Source organism: Schistocerca serialis, chromosome 8, assembly GCF_023864345.2.
Source record: "Schistocerca serialis cubense isolate TAMUIC-IGC-003099 chromosome 8, iqSchSeri2.2, whole genome shotgun sequence".
NCBI lineage: Eukaryota > Metazoa > Arthropoda > Insecta > Orthoptera > Acrididae > Schistocerca > Schistocerca serialis.
This window is the reverse complement of record NC_064645.1, coordinates 163,527,182-163,550,010: the sequence shown is the minus strand read 5'-3', so window position 1 is coordinate 163,550,010 and position 22,829 is coordinate 163,527,182. Positions and strand designations below refer to the sequence as shown.

Below are 22,829 nucleotides of genomic sequence, written 5' to 3'. Positions count from 1 at the left end.
TACGGTAGGTACACATGGGTTTTTTGTGAGTCATTGTGTAACGAAATTGTCATGGTATCTAAATCAGATCTATGTAAAAGATAATGGACTACGGTAATAAAAAAGTTAAAGAAACTGCACTGTTATTACATCTTTATTCAGAATAAAACTACCACGTTTGGTAAACTGCATGATATATATTTGTGGGCTTTACAAGTTTTAGGGGAAGTGTTTATATTTAGTATCACTTCGACTCCACCTTTTTTTTTGGAGGGTGTACTGGTTGTTATCTATCTCGTTTCTTGATAACTGAAAAATTGTGGAATCTTATGCGGTATATTGTGGTAGGACCACACTCTCACTACGTGTTTTTGAATGAGAATAATACGAGTAGTTCCAGCACAATTTCAGCAAGACTTATTTATTAGTAGTTGCTGAAAGATTACACACTGCAGAGCTTGTTTGTGTAGGGGTTCTCGAAGTTTTGTCTGCAAAATAATCATTCCAACAAGCATGGCCTGGGTTTTCTTCCTGTTTGAAATAAACACTACGGGATCTGAAATACTTTCAGCAAAAAATTATATTTGTTTGTACTTTCTGTTAGTAACTACACCATTTTCACTGTGAACATTGATACTATAAATGCATTATACTGCACTTGTCACATAAAACACATCCATCTCCCTCCAATACAGACATAGAAGTGGCAGGCAAGCCAACATGTGCCCGGAAGTTGCAGACATTCCTGCATTCTAGATTCTTTGGTCTACTGACCTTAATAAACTCCAAAGATACATATAAATAAATACATATAAATATACAGCATTTAACATCTCAAACGAATCCATTATTTATCATAAAAGAAAATATTTATAATTAAATAAATTAAACACATTTTCTGGCAACATAATGAAATTACCTTAACTCTTTACTATGGGCATCGTACTTTTCGCATGAGATAAACTTTATCTCTGACAGTTAATTACATTACAAGGGGGACATGCAGCACAAGATGTAATGGAGAGAGATGCGATGTTTGAAGGAGGAACTGATGGCTCCTTGATACGAAATGTGTCAGAAGAGAGAATAAATAGTGGAACAGATTTTGTGGTGTATTCATTAAATTCAAGGAAGCAGGATTTTTCAATATTAATGTTCAAGTAGCAGTCTTTAGATAGACTAAATGTGTTCCATTAAGACCAAGTACATACAGAACAGGTCTCAACTTAGATTTCATCAAACATCAGAGTGCTTCACTAGTCATGAACCCAACAAATAATTGTCTCATCCAGCTAATTACAGTGGGACCTAGAGTTGGATATTGAATGTAGGCCCCCCACCACCACCACCACCACCACCACCACCTTGTGCTTATTGTCCTCAATCTGTGGCAGTTTACCATTTCCTGATGGAATGTTCCTCTTTTAACCACTGGCATACCAATTTATATTTGCCTTCTTAGTTATCAGCTGTTGACCACATCTTACTTTTCATCTGTCATAGCAGTATGATGAAGGACATTTAATCTTCAGTTTAGGACCTCCATTTTTCTATGTGGACCTTTCTCTGAGTACCTGCTTTTAGCTGTCTTTCCTTCTGTTGATTGGGCTTAACGTGTATGCACTTTTAACTCCTTTTTTTGTCTTTGTGTTCTATGGTTCTGACTTAACCCTAATTGTCTTTGTGCCCAGAAATAAAACAATGTTGTGTGCCACCAGCTCTCAGCAGACAGGGTCAGACCATCAACACAGGCATGTCCACACTTGTTTTAGTGCACCAGTGTTGAGTCAACACTGTAAACGGAACTGTACTTTCAGTTACATCCCTGTGGACAAGATGGTGGTTACCCCATGCTGTGGTCACATTGTGTGGTCCATCGCTCTGTATTATCATCTTCTGTCCACTGCTTCAACAAACTCATCTTTGTCATAGCAATGTGCCCTGTACGAGCCACAGTCTCACAATACGACCGTCGTGTTTCCTGAAGGCCAATCATTTTGCTCTGCTCAAACTCTTTCACATGCTGATATTGCTCTCTTTGCTTTCAACAAGGCATACTGACACTTTGTTGCATGTTTCTACTGCATTTGATGCCTCTGCACTGGCTGTGTGTGGAGTAGTATTGAGCTTGCCTGTTACATGAAAGGGGATACTCACAGGTATGTGTGTGCCATTTCTTTGAAATTGTAATCACTTATAATGGTTCACTAGTTCAACACTTCCTCCAGTTTTGGTCTGATTTAGACCATTCCCTCTGGGTGTTGCAATTTTCACAAACAGTAGAGTACTCGTCTTGTAGCCAGTTCACATTGTATTTGGTGCCATTTTCGTTTCATAACTGTTAAACATTGTTAATGTATGTTAAGAAATAGGAAACTTTCCAGTGGAATTTTTAAAAGCGTAACAGTAATTATACCAAAACCAACAGAGGCAATATTGTATGGATGCTGTCTTATCCTAAGACAGCATCCAAGATAATTCTAAATACAGGCAAAATTCAGCAAAAGGAATGATCGACTAGCGTTTTGTGCAGACCACTTTGAGTTCAGAACTAGTACAAAAACAACAGAAGCAGTTAGGTATTCTGCTGAAAAGCAGACTAGAGAAAAAAAAACAAAAAAAAACGGATGGATCTCTTACACATTCATTGGTATGGAATGGTGTTCATTGGTGGGAGATAGGAGTTGCTTTCTACCACTGTGAAGAAAATGGGCTATATTTAACAGAAAAAGGGTGACAAAAATATAAAACAATATTTAAGTGTGGTTGAAAAGGTGGCTAAAACCAGAAAAAGTAAGGCAGGATGTAGCAACTCACTGGTTACTAACACCTACTGCCAGTGGACATGTCAGGCCACTAAGTGAAGTGCAGTGCGTGCTCACATTTGAACAGAGTGCCTTCAGGTACCTTCTATCAGAGGCAGCACATTCATCAATGGCCTTCACCCAGTCCACCACATTCTTGCAGCACTACAGCAGTGACACCTAATGGGAATAGTTTCTTTATAAGGACAATAAAATTGAATAACACCAATCAAATTAAGTAGGAAAAGATAAAAAGATAATTAAATCGACACCCTAACTGCAAACAGGTGTTGATATACGTCATTGGGGACATGAAAATGTGTGCCCCGACCAGGACTCAAACCCGGGATCTCCTGCTTACATGGCAGACGCTCTACTGCAGATTAATCTACCAAATCCCATACGAGTTGGGGCATAGTGTGTGTGTTCGCACAAGTAGGTCAATGGCTGGGTAGCCATATTTTAACTATATATGAAGGTAGTATCTGTTCCCAAAAGGACAGGAACCATTTATGACGGTGCAACTTCTCTGGAATGAAATGATAATTAAATCGACTCCCTAGCTACACACTGGCTCTCTTTCCCTCTACACCTACCCGAACACAGCTGTAATGCAGTAACTCTGCTACTGCTAATAGTCATTTTACTTAACCTGGTAAGCCTCCCAGCTGTCAGTTATTAATGTATTTGATACATGTACATTGCTTGCATTGTGTTCTTGTTGATGTTGCTGCATGGCCCTCACTACTGGCGTTGTATTCTTCTTGATGTCATTCCTTGACCCAATAAATTTGTATTTCTTTTATGGTCATGTATGTCCTTGCATTCATAGTTAGAAAACAGGGTTGTCGTGTACGTTTGTAAATCTTTAACATATGTGTTGAAGTCGTACAAACTATGAAAGAAAAAAATGGATGGATTAAAATATAGTGGAAAGATACTGTGTACTGTATTTGCTGATGACATAGCAAATAAAAGGCATGGGAGGCAATCAACAAAATCTTGTAAATGCTCCCCAAGGCATTAAAATTTCTGATGCATAAAACAACTGAGAAGAAAGTGAATGTAAATAAGAAGAAAAGTGAAGCAAGGGTAATTATGAAAAACTTTAAAGGACTGACATGGAAATAACCATGGTACTCTGAGTGAGTGAAGCTTGTTTCCTCTGATCTCTACACCCCTGTCGGTATTCATCCAAGAAAATCAGGTCACACTTTATGATGAAGATAATGTGTGTTTAATGTACAACACATAAGTCAGTTGTTTACTTACAACTTAATGTCCAATCTCTTTTACTACTTATTCATTGTTGTTGTGATCAAGCTCTTTGACTCTTTTTTCTGTGATACCTTAAATAAATGTAATTGTGCATTCTTATGTACACTGTATTATTTATAGTGTGCATCACTCAAGATACTACTGTGGAATAAATTCTTTTGTAATGGTATACATGATATAAACTGTGTTAACATTTTTATGTGTTTGCACTTAAAAAATGTACAAATATCTCACTGGTGTAGTTCATTACTTTGTTATTTTGCAGGGAATTGCTGCCAGATATATACCACCTAATTACGGAATGGAACTAAAAGTGAACACAGACAATGACGAAATGGCAGCCGTATTTCCTCCAGAGAGCTTTGCAACAAAGACACCAGGTTAGATAAATTGACTATTAGCAGTAGCTGAGTTACTGCATTAGAAGTTGATACAGTGAATTAGATAAGCTGGCTGCAGACTTGATGTATAAATTGGTTGTAAATTCCTTAATATGATTTAATATATGCTCTCATTCAAGGGGAGTGTAAAAAATGAGATGACCTACATTGGTAAGAAACAGAGAATCTTCCACATGGTTGTTTTTCACAGCTTCGGATTTAGTAAAGTTTTTAGTGTGGTGGTGACAACAACTCGTCAATCCCTTTTGTCTGCTCAGTTGAACTTCATTCATTTGCAGGAACGTAAGGGATTGGTGCTGTGGAACATCAAACTGCCACAGTAGTGGAAGCCTTAAAGCTGTTTTCACTCAGTGTGGATTTTAATGGGATGATCTACCAATGAAAATGTAACAAACTTATAATCTGGGTCCATTTTCTTAACGGTGTTGAGAGACTAGTGCTGGTCATAGACTGGTTTTTCTGGAGGTGTAGCTTTCATGCTATTTCCATATTTGCAGCACTTTCTTTCCTAAATTTTGGCTTGAAATATCTTGGTGTAGCCTGTAATTGAGATTTGTCCCCTCAGATCACAAATCATCAATTTCAAAGTGACATGCACATGTATCTTGTGGGTTGAAATTAATACCATTACAAGTTACTTCAGTTACTTTTCTAAACTACAATGGAGAGTAGTGTGGAATTCAGAATAGAAATTTTGCTTGGCCCTATTATGTATCCCACACCACTTTCCGTGATCTTAACGTCATCCTCACTGAGGGTTGGCTACACACTTCTGCTCACATTAAACATGCTAACAAACAACAGTACTTAAATTTTGACAGTTGCCATCCTTTCCATGTCAAATGTTCTTTCCCGTACAGCTTTGGCATTCAAGGCAAATACATTTGTGCAGTTGCAGACTCTTTTCAGCAATACACCACCATTTACATCAGTCTTTGCTTGACATATTTACCCCACCAGCCTAGTTAAGAAGCAGATTTCCTGGGCTGTCACCTCCAGTATGGGTTCTGCTGATCCTTCCAAAACACAGCTTAAAAGTACACCTCTTGTCACTCAGTATTATCCTGGTCTTGGATATATTGATCAGCTACCTCGACAAGGCTGTGAATTCCTAAAATCATGCGTTTATTATGCCTGACATTTTGCTCAACACATTTAGGGTAGCTTTTCTTCACCTCCCCAGTCTCTGCAATATCCTGGTCAGACTGTATGCTGCTTCTGCTTCCACGTCCCTACCCTGTGGCCCATACCCCAGTGACCATTCCTTCCATAAGACTTGACAAATGCACATCCCACCACCAGCTGTACCAATCCTGTAAGTGGCAAAACATACATTTGTGAAATGACACGTCATGTACCAAATGTTGCGTAAACAGTGTATGGTCTTTTACATTGGTATGTCTACCACCAAGTTATTAGTCATGACGTGAATGGATATAGAGAAAGGATACACACTGGCAACACACACTATCCTGTTGTAGAGCATGCTTTACAAAATGACAGTCATAACTTCAGTGCCTGTTTTATCACATGTGTCATCTGGATGATTGTAGGGTTAATAGCTTCATAAGTTTCATTACTAAGGAATTGCTTCTCAGAGGTAATGCTTTCCTTTTTAATGGAGTCTAGATATGGCAGCAATTGATTCTGTAGCCATTCCAACCTTTTGATGTCAGTTGAAAGGTACTGCATTCTGTCATCATTGTGAGTACGTGAACGATGTGATGTACTGCTGACATCGTGAAGTGTGTACCATTTTAACACATGCTCTATATCTTTTATAGTAGCTTCTGACGAAGTAAGATCCAAACCTTTGTTGTCAATGTGACTATTTAGGAAGCTTTAGTGCCACAATTACTTCTGGTGAAAATGTCTGCTTCGCTTGCTCAACATTTATTTATCGAAGTTCATGTGATCAGTATGTTTCCTAAAAAGAAAACTGACAGGTTTTGTAGTTTCTGAAGCTTGTAGTTGGTACAATTGTTTTCTGTATTCCTTAGAAATCATTCCCTCACCACAAAACATACTTATTTTGGATAGAGAGACCTCAAAATCTTCAAAATGTGATACTTGTTGAAAACTGGAAACACCGGCCATTCATTTTTCTGGATGTGTCACTTAATGAGATGGTGATTTACTTTCATGCAACCTTTTCATCATAGCGCTGTTTATTTTGTGATTGTCTGTTACCAACCATGGCACAAAAAAACCCACATTGTTCTATTTCATGAATCACAGACAAGTCAGCTTATGCAGCTGTGTATCAGAAAGCTGCTTAATGAAGAAACACATTGCTGGTAGCCTGAACTTGGCTGTAAGACTGAAGCACAACACACAGTTGGCTAGAATTCGTAATTTCCTTTGCACATATTGTTGTGACTTGCTACCATTCTCAAGCTGCTACAACTGCACTGGATCTTGTTCTCCAAAAAATACATCCAGTTTTCTGCGATACTGAAGTTGCTTAATTGACATCTCATCAATTTGCTACACTACAAAGCGACTCCACCTTTTCTAGATAGCTAGCTTCTGCTCCCAATCTTGATTTTGTGTAGGGTGTAATGTGTGATGAATGGCAGCTAGCTCTAAATGTGGGAAAATGTTAGCTAATGCTGATGAGTGGGACTAGCAAACCTGTAATGTTCGGATTCAGTATTACTGATGTCCTGCTTGAAACAGTCAAGTTGTTTAAATATCTGGCCATAATTATCCAAAGCTACATGAAATTGAACAAGCATGTGGAAACTGTGATAGGGAAGGTGAATGGTTGACTTTGGTTAATTGGCAGAATTTTAGGAAAAGATCGGCTCACCTTTAAACGAGACTGCATATAGGACACTGGTGCAACCTATTATTCTTGAGTACTGCTTGAGTGTTTGGGATCCATACCAGGCCACATTGAAGTAAGACATTGAGGCACTTCACAGGCAAACTGCAGATTTGTTACTCGTAAGTTCGAACAGCACGTAAGTGTTATGGAGATGCATCGGCAGCTCAAATGGGATTCGCTGAAGGGAAGGCAATGTTCTTTTCTAGAAACACTATTGAGAAAATTTGGAGAACCAGCACTTGAAGCTGACTGCCAAGCAATTCTACTGCCACCAATATACATTGCGCGTGAAGACCACGAGGATAAGATACCAGAAAATAGGTTGACACGCAGGCATGTAGATAGTTGTTTTTCCCTCGCTCTATTTGTGAGTGGAACAGGAAAGAAAATGGCTAGTAGTGGTACAGGGCACCCTCCGCTACGCACCATATAGTGGCTTGTGGAGTAGATTTAGATCTACTGGGTAAGTTCAGCATAGAATCTCTATCATATTTGTAACCTTTGGGAGAGTAATATTACCATATGACGCACTGTTGTATTACTTCTTCACTCCAGTGAGACAAATCTTTTTTTTTGGCTCCAGTAAGAATTCTATTTTAGACATGTTATTTTCTTCTGATATTAATGATTCCAGGTTTTAATGATGATTGGTTTTATTTTCATACTGTGCAAGTTGTTCTGACAGCATGTTAATGTTACATTCCTGGCTCTTTAGTTTGTCATTTAGTCTCCATGTTTTAGTTTTTTTATCCTCTCGGTCCTTTTTCCAAAGCTTTAAGTTTGGAAAGCACATCATCTTCTGTTTGAACTGAAGCTTCCGTGAATGCATGTAATGGGACACTAGTGCTGGCTTTTTGTGCAGGGCTTGCACTTTTTTTACGTTTACTTCACACCTGGTTATTTGGAGACTGCTTTTCAATTTGTTGCCTGGCTAATGCTGTTATTGGAATTTTATTGAGAGGATAATTTGGAAATCTGCTGGGAATACTACCTGTTCTCAAAATCTTTCTCCTGTAACCAGATTTATAGTCTGCCTTCGGTTAAATGTTGACTGCAAACTATTGATGAACTTGACAATGAATTTGGCATGAAGTTGTCTCGAGAAATCACTTGTAACCCCACATTTTGTATGTTATTATCAATCGGAAATTTTTGGTAACTTATGCCACTAGTTTTTCCTTTTTTGTTCTTATAGAGCGGCACACAACAGTAAAGCATCTGGAGGGAATAATGAATGTATTTCAGATTCCATAGAAATGAAGTATTTACATACTTTTATTGCAGATTTCCAACACTGTCAGCAACTCGCCTAACGGTAGTACAAATGCAAATACTACAGCAATATTTTCAGCATTATATGCTTTCTGTATTGCTTGCCTTTATTAAAAGCGGACTGCAGTTAATCTCCAAACACGATAAAATCATTTAATCATATATTACATATTCACTGTTCACAGTCTACACAAGCACATGAGATTTTGACACTAACAGTTCCACAGTCCAGGAGTGCCTGGCCATAGCCAGCTAGCATACTGGCATGCAGGCTATGGATGGGGAACAGTCAGTGTGTGGAACCAGGCGCAAGAGAAGTTCCAAACTCCATAGACATGCTGAGTCCCATTTGATCTCACAAAGCGCTGAGGCTGTTAGAGCGGGCTATGCTGTAATGAACAGTGTACTGAGTTCTGTTACTGAAGAACTCTTTGGGACACTCGTATGTCTGGGAACCTACTCCATATGCTCACACCTTCATTAACGGACTGCAGTGGGCATTGTGTTGAAGATTTTCTGGAAATTCAGAAATATGGGATCTACCTGTTGCCCTTTGCTCGTGGTTCGCCAGATATCGTGTGAGAAATGGACAAGTTAAGATTCACACAAGCGCTGCTTTCTAAATCTGTGTTGATTTGTGAACACAAGCATTTCTACATCAAGGAAATTTATTATATTCAGATTGAGAATATGTTCAACAATTCTGCAGTAAATGACATTAAGAATATGGATTTGTGATTCCTTTCTACATACAGGAGCCACTTGTGCTTTTTTCCTGTCCTTGGATCTTTGTGCTAGGTGAGAGGTTTGCAATAAATTCAAGCAAAGTAAGGGGCCAGTGCTGTAGAGTAATCTAAAGAGTTGTAAAAGTGAATTGGGATTCCATCCGGACAAAGTGACATTTTTTCCCACTTATTCTTTTGTTTCTCTACTCCAGGAATGCCTTTTACTTTATTCTCCATACGGGAGTCTGTATGATGGTTACATGACAGTAAGTTTGTACAATTCACCTGCATGAATGATTTCTTACTTGTAGATGATTGAAGGGATCACATTGTTAAAAAGAATTTAAAAGATACCAGTCATTGTACAAGAGGTGGGGTTCTTCCTACACATCGGTCAGGGGCCTGAAGATGGCATAAAAAAATTGAAATACAGTTGGCTAAAGGTGTGTTTGATTTGAACCTTTATATTGAACAGCTGAGACTCCACAACCATCCTTTTTTAAAGATGGGCTTACAGAGACTTTGTGAAGTATGGTGTCAGGAAGAACAGAACTTTTGGTGAGGTTTCCATAGGGTTATCAGTACACATATTGCGGGGTATGACATTCACTTTGTCAATAATTCGCTCTTTTAACTCTGGTAGGGTGTGTGGGCGGATTTTGAAAACATTTTCCTTCAGATATCCCCAAAGAAAGTAGTCACAAATGCTCAAATCTGGTGACCGCGCGGGCCACCCGACATCACTCCTCAAAGAGATGAGGTGTCCCGGAAACATTTCTTTCAAAACATCAAGTGAAATTCAAGCTGTGTGAGCGGTAGCTCCAACCTGTTGGAACCTCAAGTCCCCCAATCCATGTTCTTCAACAATCTCATCCATTCTGGGTTGCAGAAAATTTTGCAATATTGAAACGTAACGTGTAGAATTCACTGTCACAGTCACTCCTTGCTCCTCAAAAAAGTAAGGGCCTACCACACCAAATTGTGTTGTGGCACACCACTCTGTCACTTTAGGAGAATGTTGCAGGCTTTCATGAATAATTCGGGGGTTATTTTCAGCCCAGTAGTGAAAATTTTGCTTATATATGCACGCATTAAAGATGAAAATGTGCCTCGTCACTACTGAAGAAAGCTGCATTCAGAGGGATCTGAGCAAGCATTTGCTCTCACAGATTTTGACAGTTTGCATAGTCTGTGGGGCTTTATTCTTGAGAAATCATTATTTTGAAAGGATGGAACTTCAAATCGCATTGCAGAATCCATCTCAAACTGCGGTCTGAAATCCCCAATGCAATAGCATGTCGTCGAGCAGAACGTTGCAGCGATTGTTGAACTGCTGTACTCATCCGCTGCACATTTTCTGGTGTTCTGATGGATCTACATTGGCCATGTGTATCTATTCTTAGTGTGCTACCAGTTTCCCGCAACTGCCGAACCCAGGACTGAATTGTGTTTGCATTAGGAATGGCATTGTTGCATGGAATGTTGAACTGTCGCGGAAAAGCACATTATGTAGCTATCACAGACCTGTCGTTTTCATAATAAGCGCGAACGGCAAAACCACGATGTGCACTGGTCCAGACCATGTTGGCTACTGAAATGGGGACAACAACTGAACAAAGGCAGACCACGTGGAACTGCCTACCCCCACCACAGCCCCAGCGGTAATCGATAGAAACTGCTTAGTCGGTTCTGCTGCACCCTGTGTTTGCAACAGACTTCTCTAAAGTCATTAGCTTAGACAATGGCCCCAATTGTGATCCCAAACATTTTCAGACTCCTCTGCCCTCAGTGGTATATGACATCTTCTTACGATTCCCATCCATTTTTCTTCCAGTGGTCCAGTAGAATATCTGTTGTGAACATTCAAGACACACACATGGCTCAGAATGTACAGGAGAAGAATTAGGTGACACTGTCAACCATGAGAATGCAGGCTTTCTCGGCGAATCTCGATGATAAGATCTTATCACTATGGACCATATTTTTAAGTATATACTGTACTATACTCATCAACAAAGAAGCTCAGCTGAATTGTTTCATGGTAGACGACCAAGGAGAGCACCTATAGCCAATTGCCAACCATTACCAAAAGTCAAGCATTTATTCAGAGAACAGTTCTTGTTTATGGATAGAGGTGTCAAACTTGTTGGCTCCTGGGCACCGACAACAAGCTCTAGGTTACAGCGATGGATTAGTGACACGTGAACCACATGTGCTGTGAGGGTTTCCTTGTGTGATATTCATCATCACTGCCAGCAACAGTGCAACGATGACCACCACAAGCAGAACTGTGCCCAGAAGACAGTGCATCAGCCCTAGCATGTTGGAATTTTTTACGTGCCCAAATGTGTAAAAGGCAGAAGCAGCCACACCAGTTTAGTCGCCATCCCCAGCATAAGATGCGTAAATACTACCACTGGGGAAACCAGCCATGTCAACCACATGCAAGAGGATTAGGCATGCATTCCAGCTGTACTCAGTGTCTTTGGGAAACAGGGAATTTATATATCTGCAATTGATAGGCAGAGAACATGGACATTGTATGTTAATTCACTCTGCAGAGCAGGCGAAAGCCAGCTCTCTTGGACAGCCACCTGAAGCAGATCATCACTAACTACACCAAACCTGTATTCTCACTGTCACTGCCACTCGACACACACACACACACACACACACACACACACACACACACACACACACACGGGTCACTGAACAACAAACACTACCACAGGAATGTAGTATTCATTATGCTTTTCAGAATATGTGCCCTTGGTCCCATGCAGCTTTTCAAGCATAAAAAATCATAATAGTATGAGGTCGTAGCAACACCGTTGAAAGGGACAGCAGGAGGTCCTATGGGGTGGAGACCTGAGCAGGAGGTGGTCGTCCAACCCGACCTTATCTGTTGATACCCTCAGGTATTATCCATTCATGACCTTTCTGGACACCAAGACTCTGAGAGGTCAACCATATTTCTCTCAATGGTCAGCCACATTGGATTCTTAGGAAGTGAACTCTCAAATCAGTTAGCCATGAGGGCTACCAATATGGATGCTGTGTAGATAAGTATACTGGGTTACTTACAAATTATGTATGCCAATAATTGCTAGTGTCATAAAGTATGGAGTGGTGTGCTGTAGCAGTCAGAACAATCCATTTACCACAAAGGATTCTATAACACTATGAATGTCTTCATGCAGAACATCTCATCAAGATTCTACAGTTCTTTGGTGACTCCACATTCATATCATTAGAATGATTCTTAAATATATTCATAAAAAAGTACCTATGCTTACTGTCATTAACCAGTGGTGCTCATATTAGAAGAGTGCCCACTGTTACCGCAGTAAGGATAACTCTGAAGTTAACAAACTCAGTATCCTCACTTTAGCCCTGACAGCTGAGTAGTGAACTTTATTTTACATTCTCTCTCACACTGTGGCTTGTTTGATTGTATCTGAAGTTCAGAAATAAGGTCTTGTCACTCTCTGGGTTAGGGTGCCTGGTCATCATCTGCTGCGTCTCACAAGGGGACCACATGCCAATCAGATTTTTGTATGTGAAGTATGAAACTTAAATACCGGCCTACCAAAACGATTCTCAACAATTCACAATAAAACTAACTAAGAAGTTTTCTAGGTGCATTTAATACCTTAAACTAAGGCGATTTTTCAACAGGCATTGTGGCTCAGTAGCAGAGTGCTTATCTGTCACTTTGATGTATCACATGAGGATTTTCATGAAGTGTAAAGTATGTGAATAAAAAGAAAAAAAATAAATTTGCAAGTTTTTAAGTTTAAACAGTCTTTTCTAAAGGATTTGTAACTAAGAATTTCTGTTTACAATGAAAACTATATTTTTGTGTGTGAAATGTAATTTGAAATAAGACAGCTCCCATTTTGATAAAAATGAGAATTATATATTTGTTAATTAGCATATATTTGATGACTTCTGTATTTAAATGGTGTAGGTATTCGAATGGAATGGGGGAGGGGAGTGAGAGGCTGACTGAAACAAAACACAATCCAGCAATTACCAATTTCAAGCTCTAGTGGAATTCTGGAAATTTTTTTAATCACTCAAGTAGGCTTATGATATGAATAATCTTGGGTTGCACCAATTTCTGAATGGAGCTTCGGCTGTGATAAAAAGAAAACTTACCAAAATTTCAGACTACTTCTAGTTGTTTTGAGATTTTTTCCAAAACTAAGTGTTTAATTGAAAAATCCAAGTTAACCAAAAATGTAGAGTGTTAAATTTTGCATTGTTTGAGTGACAAAACTTTCCTAATTAATTAAATTTTTCCTATAGGAAAGTTATTTGCATTTTTATCATATCTACATCATCAAACATAAAGGGTACGGGGACAAATCATCAAACATAAAGGATATGGGGACAGATCGTACTGAAAACAATGCTGAAATCTTCTTTAGACTTTTTGTTCCATTTTTCATAGGGGTGATTTTGACATACATTGTTATTTTAGATGTCGTATACTTTAGAGTTAGGACTTATTTCTGTGAAATTTCACTCTTTGATGCTTTACAACTTTTCTCCCATAAAATGTTGCACGACATTGACTAATTCTTAGACGTTGCAGGTCTTACGCTTTTTTATAGGAAAATTTGATCAAATAGTAAAGTCTTTGTATTCAGTCATTGCAAAATTTAATGATTTACATTTCTGGTAACCTTGGCATTTTCAATTAAACGCTTAGTTTCGGGGGAATTTCGGGAAAAAAGAAAAAGTTAAAAATTTTGATTTGGGAATGCGTGCATAGCATACATGATGTCTCTGTCAGGGGAACCCTCGTCACATGTAGAAACATATATATATATATATATATATATATCTCTGTGTGTGTGTGTGTGTGTGTGTGTGTGTGTGTGTGTGTGTGTGTGTGTGTGTAATAGAGGAAAACATTCCACGTGGGAAAAATTATATATAAAAACAAAGATGAGGTGACTTACCGAACAAAAGCGCTGGCAGGTCGATAGACACACAAACAAACACAAACATACACACAAAATTCAAGCTTTCACAACAAACTGTTGCCTCATCAGGAAAGAGGGAAGGAGAGGGGAAGACGAAAGGAAGTGGGTTTTAAGGGAGAGGGTAAGGAGTCATTCCAATCCCGGGAGCGGAAAGACTTACCTTAGGGGGAAAAAAGGACAGGTACACACTCGCACTCACTCCTCCTAAGGTAAGTCTTTCCGCTCCCGGGATTGGAATGACTCCTTACCCTCTCCCTTAAAACCCACTTCCTTTCGTCTTCCTCTCTCCTTCCCTCTTTCCTGATGAGGCAACAGTTTGTTGCGAAAGCTTGAATTTTGTGTGTATGTTTGTGTTTGTTTGTGTGTCTATCGACCTGCCAGCGCTTTCGTTCGGTAAGTCACCTCATCTTTGTTTTTATATATATATAGAGTTGTAATAGAGGGAAACATTCCACGTAGGACGGGTATTAAAACCCACTTCCTTTTGTCTTTCCCTCTCCTTCCCCCTTTCCTGATGAGGGAAGTTTGTTGCGAAAGCTTGAATTTTGTGTGTATATATGTGTCTGTTTGTGTTTCTATCGACCTGCCAGCGCTTTTGTATGGTAAGTCACATCATCTTTGTTTTTAAACCAGTGGTCTTTAAATATGTCTGCCTGTGTCTGTATATGTGTGGATGGATATGTGTGTGTGTGTGTGTGCGAGAGTGTATACCCGTCCTTTTTTCCCCCTGAGGTAAGTCTTTCCGCTCCCGGGATTGGAATGACTCCTTACCCTCTCCCTTAAAACCCACTTCCTTTCCTCTTTCCTTCTCCTTCCCTCTTTCCTGATGAGGCAACAGTTTGTTGCGAAAGCTTGAATTTTGTGTGTATGTATGTGTCTGTTTGTTTTTCTATCGACCTGCCACCGCTTTCGTATGGTAAGTCACATCATCTTTGTTTTTAAATATATTTTTCCCGCGTGGAATGTTCCCTCTATTATATATCCAAAGGGCTCACCTTCAGCCCCACTCCCAGGTTCAACCAAACAGCCCTCGTCAAAGATTTACTGTCCTACACTTGTACTCTCTGCTGGAAACATCACTTTGCCACGAAGAAAAATGATCCTAATCCTACTCCTAATGATCCAACTCCCCAAGACACCATCCAAATTGAATCCTGGCTGGAACAGTTCCGTCCTCCGTCACAGCGGGACCCACCTCCTCTTCCTCAAAATCACCCTCTTCAAACCTTCCAGGAATTTCTGACTTCCAGCCTTGCATCTCAATCCTTCTTAAAAAACCTTAATCCTACACCCAACATCACCACTGCTGAAGCCCAGGCTATCCGTGATTTGAAGGCTGACCGATCCATCGTCATTCTTCCGGCGGACAAGGGTTCCACGACCGTGGTACTTGATCATCGGGAGTATGTGGCTGAGGGACTGCGTCAGCTTTCAGACAACACCACATACAAAGTTTGCCAAGGTAGCCCCATTCCCGATGTCCAGGCGGAGCTTCAAGGAATCCTCAGAACCTTAGGCCCCCTGCAAAACCTTTCACCTGCCTCCATCAACCTCCTGACCCCACCGACACCTCGCACCCCTACCTTCTACCTTCTTCCTAAAATCCACAAACCCAATCATCCCGGCCGCCCCATTGTAGCTGGTTACCAAGCCCCCACAGAACGTATCTCTGCCTACATAGATCAACACCTTCAACCCATTACATGCAGTCTCCCATCCTTCATCAAAGACACCAACCACTTCCTTGAACGCCTGGAATCCTTACCCAATCTGTTACCCCCGGAAACCATCCTTGTAACCATTGATGCCACGTCCTTATACACAAATATTCCGCACATCCAGGGCCTCGCTGCGATGGAGCATTTCCTTTCACGCCGATCACCTGCCACCCTACCTAAAACCTCTTTCCTCATTACCTTAGCTAGCTTCATCCTGACCCACAACTTCTTCACTTTTGAAGGCCAGACATACCAACAATTAAAGGGAACAGCCATGGGTACCAGGATGGCCCCCTCGTTCGCCAACCTACTCATAGGTCGCTTAGAGGAAGCCTTCTTGGTTACCCAAGTCTGCCAACCCATAGTTTGGTACAGATTTATTGATGACATTTTCATGATCTGGACTCACAGTGAAGAAGAACTCCAGACTTTCCTCTCCAACCTCAACTCCTTTGGCTCCATCAGATTCACCTGGTCCTACTCCAAATCCCATGCCAATTTCCTTGACGTTGACCTCCACCTGTCCAATGGCCAACTTCACACGTCCGTCCACATCAAACCCACCAACAAGCAACAGTACCTCCATTATGACAGCTGCCACCCATTCCACATCAAACAGTCCCTTCCCTACAGCCTAGGTCTTCGTGGCAAACGAATCTGCTCCAGTCCGGAATCCCTGAATCATTATACCAACAACCTGACAACAGCTTTCTCATCCCGCAACTACCCTCCCGACCTGGTACAGAAGCAAATAACCAGAGCCACTCCCTCATCCCCTCAAACCCAGAATCCCCCACAGAAGGACCACAAAAGTGCCCCACTTGTGACAGGATACTTTCCGGCACTGGACCAGACTCTGAATGTGGCTCTCCAGCAGGGATACGACTTCCTCAAATCCTGCCCTTTAATGAGATCCATCCTTCATGAAATCCTCCCCACTCCACCAAGAGTGTCTTTCCGCCGTCCACCTAACCTTCGTAACCTGTTAGTTCATCCCTATGAAATCCCCAAACCACCTTCCCTACCCTCTGGCTCCTATCCTTGTAACCGCCCCCGATGCAAAACCTGTCACATGCACCGTCCCACCACCACCTACTCCAGTCCTGTAACCCGGAAGGTGTACACGATCAAAGGCAGAGCCTTTGAAAGCACCCACGAGATTTACCAACTGACCTGCCTACACTGTGATGCATTCTATGTGGGAATGACCAGCAACAAACTGTCCATTCGCATGAATGGACACAGGCAGACAGTGTTTGTTGGTAATGAGGATCACCCTGTGGCTAAACATGCCTTGGTGCACAGCCAGCACATCTTGGCACAGCGTTACACCGTCCGGGTTATCTGGATACTTCCCACCAACACCAACCTATCCGAACTCCGGAGATGGGAACTTGCCCTTCAGTATATCCTCTCTTCTCGTTATCTGCCAGGCCTCAATCTCCGCTAATTTCAAGTTGCCGCCACTCATACCTCACCTGTCATTCAACAACTTCTTTGCCTCTACACTTCTGCCTCGACTGACATCTCTGCCCAAACTCTTTGTCTTTAAATATATCTGCTTGTGTCTGTATGTGTGGATGGATATGTGTGTGTGTGCGAGTGTATACCTGTCCTTTTTTCCCCCTAAGGTAAGTCTTTCCGCTCCCGGGATTGGAATGACTCCTTACCCTCTCCCTTAAAACCCACTTCCTTTCGTATTTCCCTCTCCTTCCCTCTTTCCTGATGAGGCAACAGTTTGTTGCGAAAGCTTGAATTTTGTGTGTATGTATGTGTCTGTTTGTGTTTCTATCGACCTGCCAGCGCTTTCGTATGGTAAGTCACATCATCTTTGTTTATATATATATATAAAAACAAAGAACTCCGCCTAAGCCGGTCCCAAGCCCGGTTGTAAAAGGAGGAGGGGGAGGAGTAACACCTCGTAAAAAAACCTTGGTTCACCTGGCCCGGCTGATAGTACCTTGTGAGGGTCCCTTGCCAGGGATACGGCGAAGACCTCAACGGTAGTGAAGACGGAGATGAAGATCATCGGTACGGCGGAACTGGCGGAAGAGGCAAGCATTATCAACAAGATAAAGCATATTGAAAAGCCCAGACACGTCTGTGTGGCAACCACCGGTACTCTGGCCAGCGTCTGTTCACCATGTGAGGTGCGGCTGAACACCAAGCTCCAGGAACTAACAATCCCTGGTTCTAACTACCCAGCATTAGCTGGAACTTAATTACAAGCAGTATGATTCGTACAAGTAAAATTAATATTACCCCAGGTGGCCAATCCACTCGCCCTGTGGCGACAACCAAGCTATCGGATTCTGGGGAGCTTGGGCTCGTACGACAGAGAAAGTCGGAGTTCTCTAGTAAACGTCCACGAAAGTCCCATACATTTATTGGCACATTTAACATTCAGACACTAATTCAGACAGGCAAACTTCATAATCTTACAACAGAACTCAACAAACAGAAAATTCAAATCCTTGCTCTCCAAGAGACCAGATTCACTGATTCAGAAACAATAGACTACAACAATTACCGTATCTTTAAAAGTAAAACAGACAAGAAAATTGGCAAAGGAGCTGCAATATTTGGCATGGCTTTTATTGTAAATAAGGACACCCTTGACTCTGTTATAGACATGAATCAAATCAGTAACAGACTAATGACTATGCGAATCAAGCACACCAACAAAATATATACATTTATTAATGTTCATGCACCTACCAACATTGCCAACAAAAAAGAACTGGAGAAGACAGAAAAATTTTGGGAAAAACTCGAAACTGAAATGTCCAAAATTCCAAAGGAGGATGTAAAAATTCTTCTAGGGGATTTCAACGCGCAAATTGGCAAAGAGAGGAAATATAAAAAAACAGTCGGTAATTACCCTGCACACAAATTCACAAACAAGAACGGCATGAGACTCATCGAGTTATGTCAGCAAAACAACCTAAAAATCGTGACAACATCACTTCAAAAAGACCCCAAGAAACAAAAAACATGGAGATCACCAAACCTTCAGCTTGGTGAATTTCAAATAGACCATGTTGCGATCTCCTATGACTTCCAGAAAGAAATACACGACGTTCAAGTCCGCAGAGGGGCAAATATAGATTCTGACCACTACCTTACCAGAGTTAAAATTAAATTCACTCCAAAAAGGAAACGCCAAAGGAAATCACCACTAATTCCCAAATTTGGCTTGAAAAATATCAAGGAATCAGAAATTACAGAAGCATGGGATAAACAACCAACAAACAACTGGAAAGATTTCCGAACGAAAATTATACAGAAAGCAAGAGATTTGATTCCGTTAAAGAAAATATCCAAGCATCCATGGTGGAATTCGAATTGTGATAACGCATTAGAAGAGAGACAACAAGCCTTTTTAAATTACAATTGTGACAAATCAGAAACCACACAACAAACATTTTTCAAAGTGAGAAAACAAACAGCTAAAATACTTAGACAAACTAAAAGAAAATACCTTAATGAACAGCTAAACACAATTGAAGAAAACTTTAAGAACCACAACACTCAAGATTTTTATAAAATATTCGCAAATCAAATCAAAGGATACACTCCACAAAATCTCTGCTTCCGGAAACAGAATGGAAAATTGGCACTAACTAACAAAGAAAATTGCCAAGAACTAGCTAAATATTTCTCACAACTCCTAAATTGCCCACAACCAAGTACAAGATTCCCCAGATTACAACCAGAACACACGAATGAGACTTCACTACCACCATCTCAAGAAGAAATTTATAGTCACATTAGAAAACTCAAAAATAATAAATCATCGGGAGAAGATGGAATTGTAGCTGAACTACTGAAAAACCTTGGTCCAAATTCGTTAAAAGAGATCACTAGCATCATCAAAGAAATTTGGCAGACAGAAAATATCCCAGAGGAGTGGAAGTGTGCACTAATTCACCCATTGCACAAAAAGGGAGAGAGATCAGACGTAAACAACTACAGAGGCATTTCACTTTTACCAGTTACCTACAAAATTCTATCTGCATGTCTCCTAAAGAGGGCACAAGAACAACTAGAACATACAATTTCAGACTACCAAGCAGGCTTTCGTCCTAATAGATCATGCCCGGAACAGATATTCAACCTTAAAACTATTTTAAAGATTAAAGCAATCAGGTCAAAACCAATAATCTGCACATTCGTTGATTTCAAAAAGGCATACGATTCCATAGACAGACAGTCTCTATGTCACATTCTCGAAGTACGAGGCCTAGACACTAAAACCCGAAAACTAATTGAACAAACACTAACAGAAACCAAATCAAAAATTAAATTCAGAGGGGAAATTTCGGAACCATTCTCAATTAAAACAGGAGTAAGACAAGGAGATGGGATCTCACCACTATTATTCAATATAGTTTTGGACAAAGTTATGAAAGAGTGGGAAGTAACACTAAGGAAACAAAGCTTTTGGAAGCCAATTGAACTAGGAAGAGGTAAAGGAAAATTGAACATCCCTTATTTAGCGTTTGCAGATGACTTGGCAATTATAACTGACAGTGAAGAAACAGCAGTAAAACAAATTGAGACACTTAAAGAATGTGCTGAGAAGGTTGGCCTGCAAGTCTCCTTTGAGAAGACAGAATTCATCTGCTCAAAATTAGATATTTCGAAACTAAAAACAAAGTATGGTGAAATAACTAGAGTCAAGCACTTTAAGTATCTCGGTGAAGTTATTGAACCAACAGGACTTGAGAAAATAGCACAAAAAAACCGATTACAGAAAATCAAGAAAGTATTCGGACTTATTCAAAATATATATAACAAGAAATGTCTATCAAAAGGCACTAAAATCAGACACTACAACACAGTCATCAAACCAACAGTCACATATGCAAGTGAAACACTCTCCCTGAATAGAAAATTAGATTTACACGAAATTAAGAAAGTAGAGAGAAAAATTATTAGAAAAATCCTAGGACCACGATACACACAAGATGGATACAGGCTGCAGACTACCGAGACAACCGAAAAAATATCAAACATCGAGGCAGATATCAGGAAGAGGCGGATGAAGTTTTATGGACATATAGACAGATTACCTGGAAACAGGTTAACTAAACGTCTATTGGACTATATGACATCACTTAAGGCAACAATACCCTGGGTAACTGAAGTTAAGAAGGATTTGAAAAAGGCAAAAATTGACATAACAAACACATCAGACCGGGATACATTCAGAAGAAAAATCGACAAGTGGAAGTTTACTCCAGAGACGGAATCTAAACCTTTCCGACCAAAGTGGACCGAAGAAAGGAAGAAGGCCTTTGGGGAGACAATGAAGAAATACTGGGGAAATAAGAAGAACATTAAGAAATGTTAATCACCTGCTTATCGTTCTCCCATGGGGACATTCGCTAATAATAATAATAATAATAATAATAATAAAAACAAAGATGATGTGACTTACCAAATGAAAGTGCTGGCAGGTCGACAGACACACAAACAAACACAAACATACACACAAAATTCAAGCTTTCGCAACAAACTGTTGCCTCATCGGGAAGAGGGAAGGAGAGGGAAAGACGAAAGAATGTGGGTTTTAAGGGAGAGGGTAAGGAGTCATTCCAATCCCGGGAGCGGAAAGACTTACCTTAGGGGGAAAAAAGGACGGGTATACACTCGCGCACACACACACACATATCCCTATATATATATATATATATATATATATATATATATATATATATATATATATATATATATATATATATATATATATATATATATATATATATAGAGAGAGAGAGAGAGAGAGAGAGAGAGAGAGAGAGAGAGAGAGAGAGAGAGAGTCGTCTCATTTTCTCTTCCTGTTTTTACCAGTAGTCTCACTCTGTATTCACCTTCCCCTTTTTACCATAATACAATTTTATCCCGCCTATATATACTCAATAATATGTAACCCACTTCCAAACCATAACCAAAACAAAAATTTTTTATTTTCCGCTTTCAACACTACCGCTGCTATAAAATCCACCGTTTCTAGTTCAATAACAGCTTCTTTCACGTATTAAACAACCATTTCGACTAGTTCTAATAACTTTCACTTTATTTCCACTTCCGTTTTTCGCGCATCACTGATCATTTTTAGCCGCTCCCCACAGGTTTTAACGTCATTATTTCTTACAATTGTTAGCCCCATTTTCGTAATCTTTCACCACAACACCACTCCTTTTAATACATTTACACGTTTTTTCGAAATTTTCCCGAATTTCTCCGTCGTTTAACGTGTTTTAGCGGCAACACAACCACCTAACCTTCATGCACATCGCTGTCTACCAACCCAAGTTCACCACAGGATCAACTTAACCAACACTTTTTCGCCTTTTTTCATACCAGATCTCCAGTTACTTTCCAGTTCACCCTTATCTCTCCCCATATATTTTTATCTTTCATTTTCATTTCAACCTCATGTTACACTTTCCACCTTCTAATACCGTGTCACCCCCACAACGACCCCATTAAGTTTTATTTACATTCCCTCCACAAACATGCCTTCACCCTAGCCAGATTACGCTCGCATGTTTTATTTTCTCAGGCTTGTCTGACATTTGGCATTACCCCCAAAGGCCTCACACTTAAAGTTCCCATCTCTGGCTGCAACCCTTCCTTCCATCAGTCCCTATACCAGTTCCAAACTGAACAATCCATTGCCCTCACCCACCTAATCCTTCACCTACACATCAACTCAGCCAATGAACACACCCGTCAACTCCTATCCTTAATAAAAGTCCTCAATCTTTCCTCTCCCACATCCACACCAGCTATTCAGAGCATCCTCCTACAGGCCAACCG

At 40.2% G+C, this 22,829-nt stretch overlaps 1 protein-coding gene across 1 annotated transcript in view; it reads left to right on the top strand.

Annotated features, from left to right (window-relative positions):
• LOC126416431 (little elongation complex subunit 2-like) overlaps positions 1-22,829 on the top strand; it is a 221,806-nt gene that overhangs the window by 120,309 nt on the left and 78,668 nt on the right. The window contains exon 6 of the mRNA XM_050084151.1: positions 4,327-4,441. Coding sequence (XP_049940108.1) covers positions 4,327-4,441 — 115 coding nt within the window. The remainder of the gene's footprint in view (positions 1-4,326; positions 4,442-22,829) is intronic.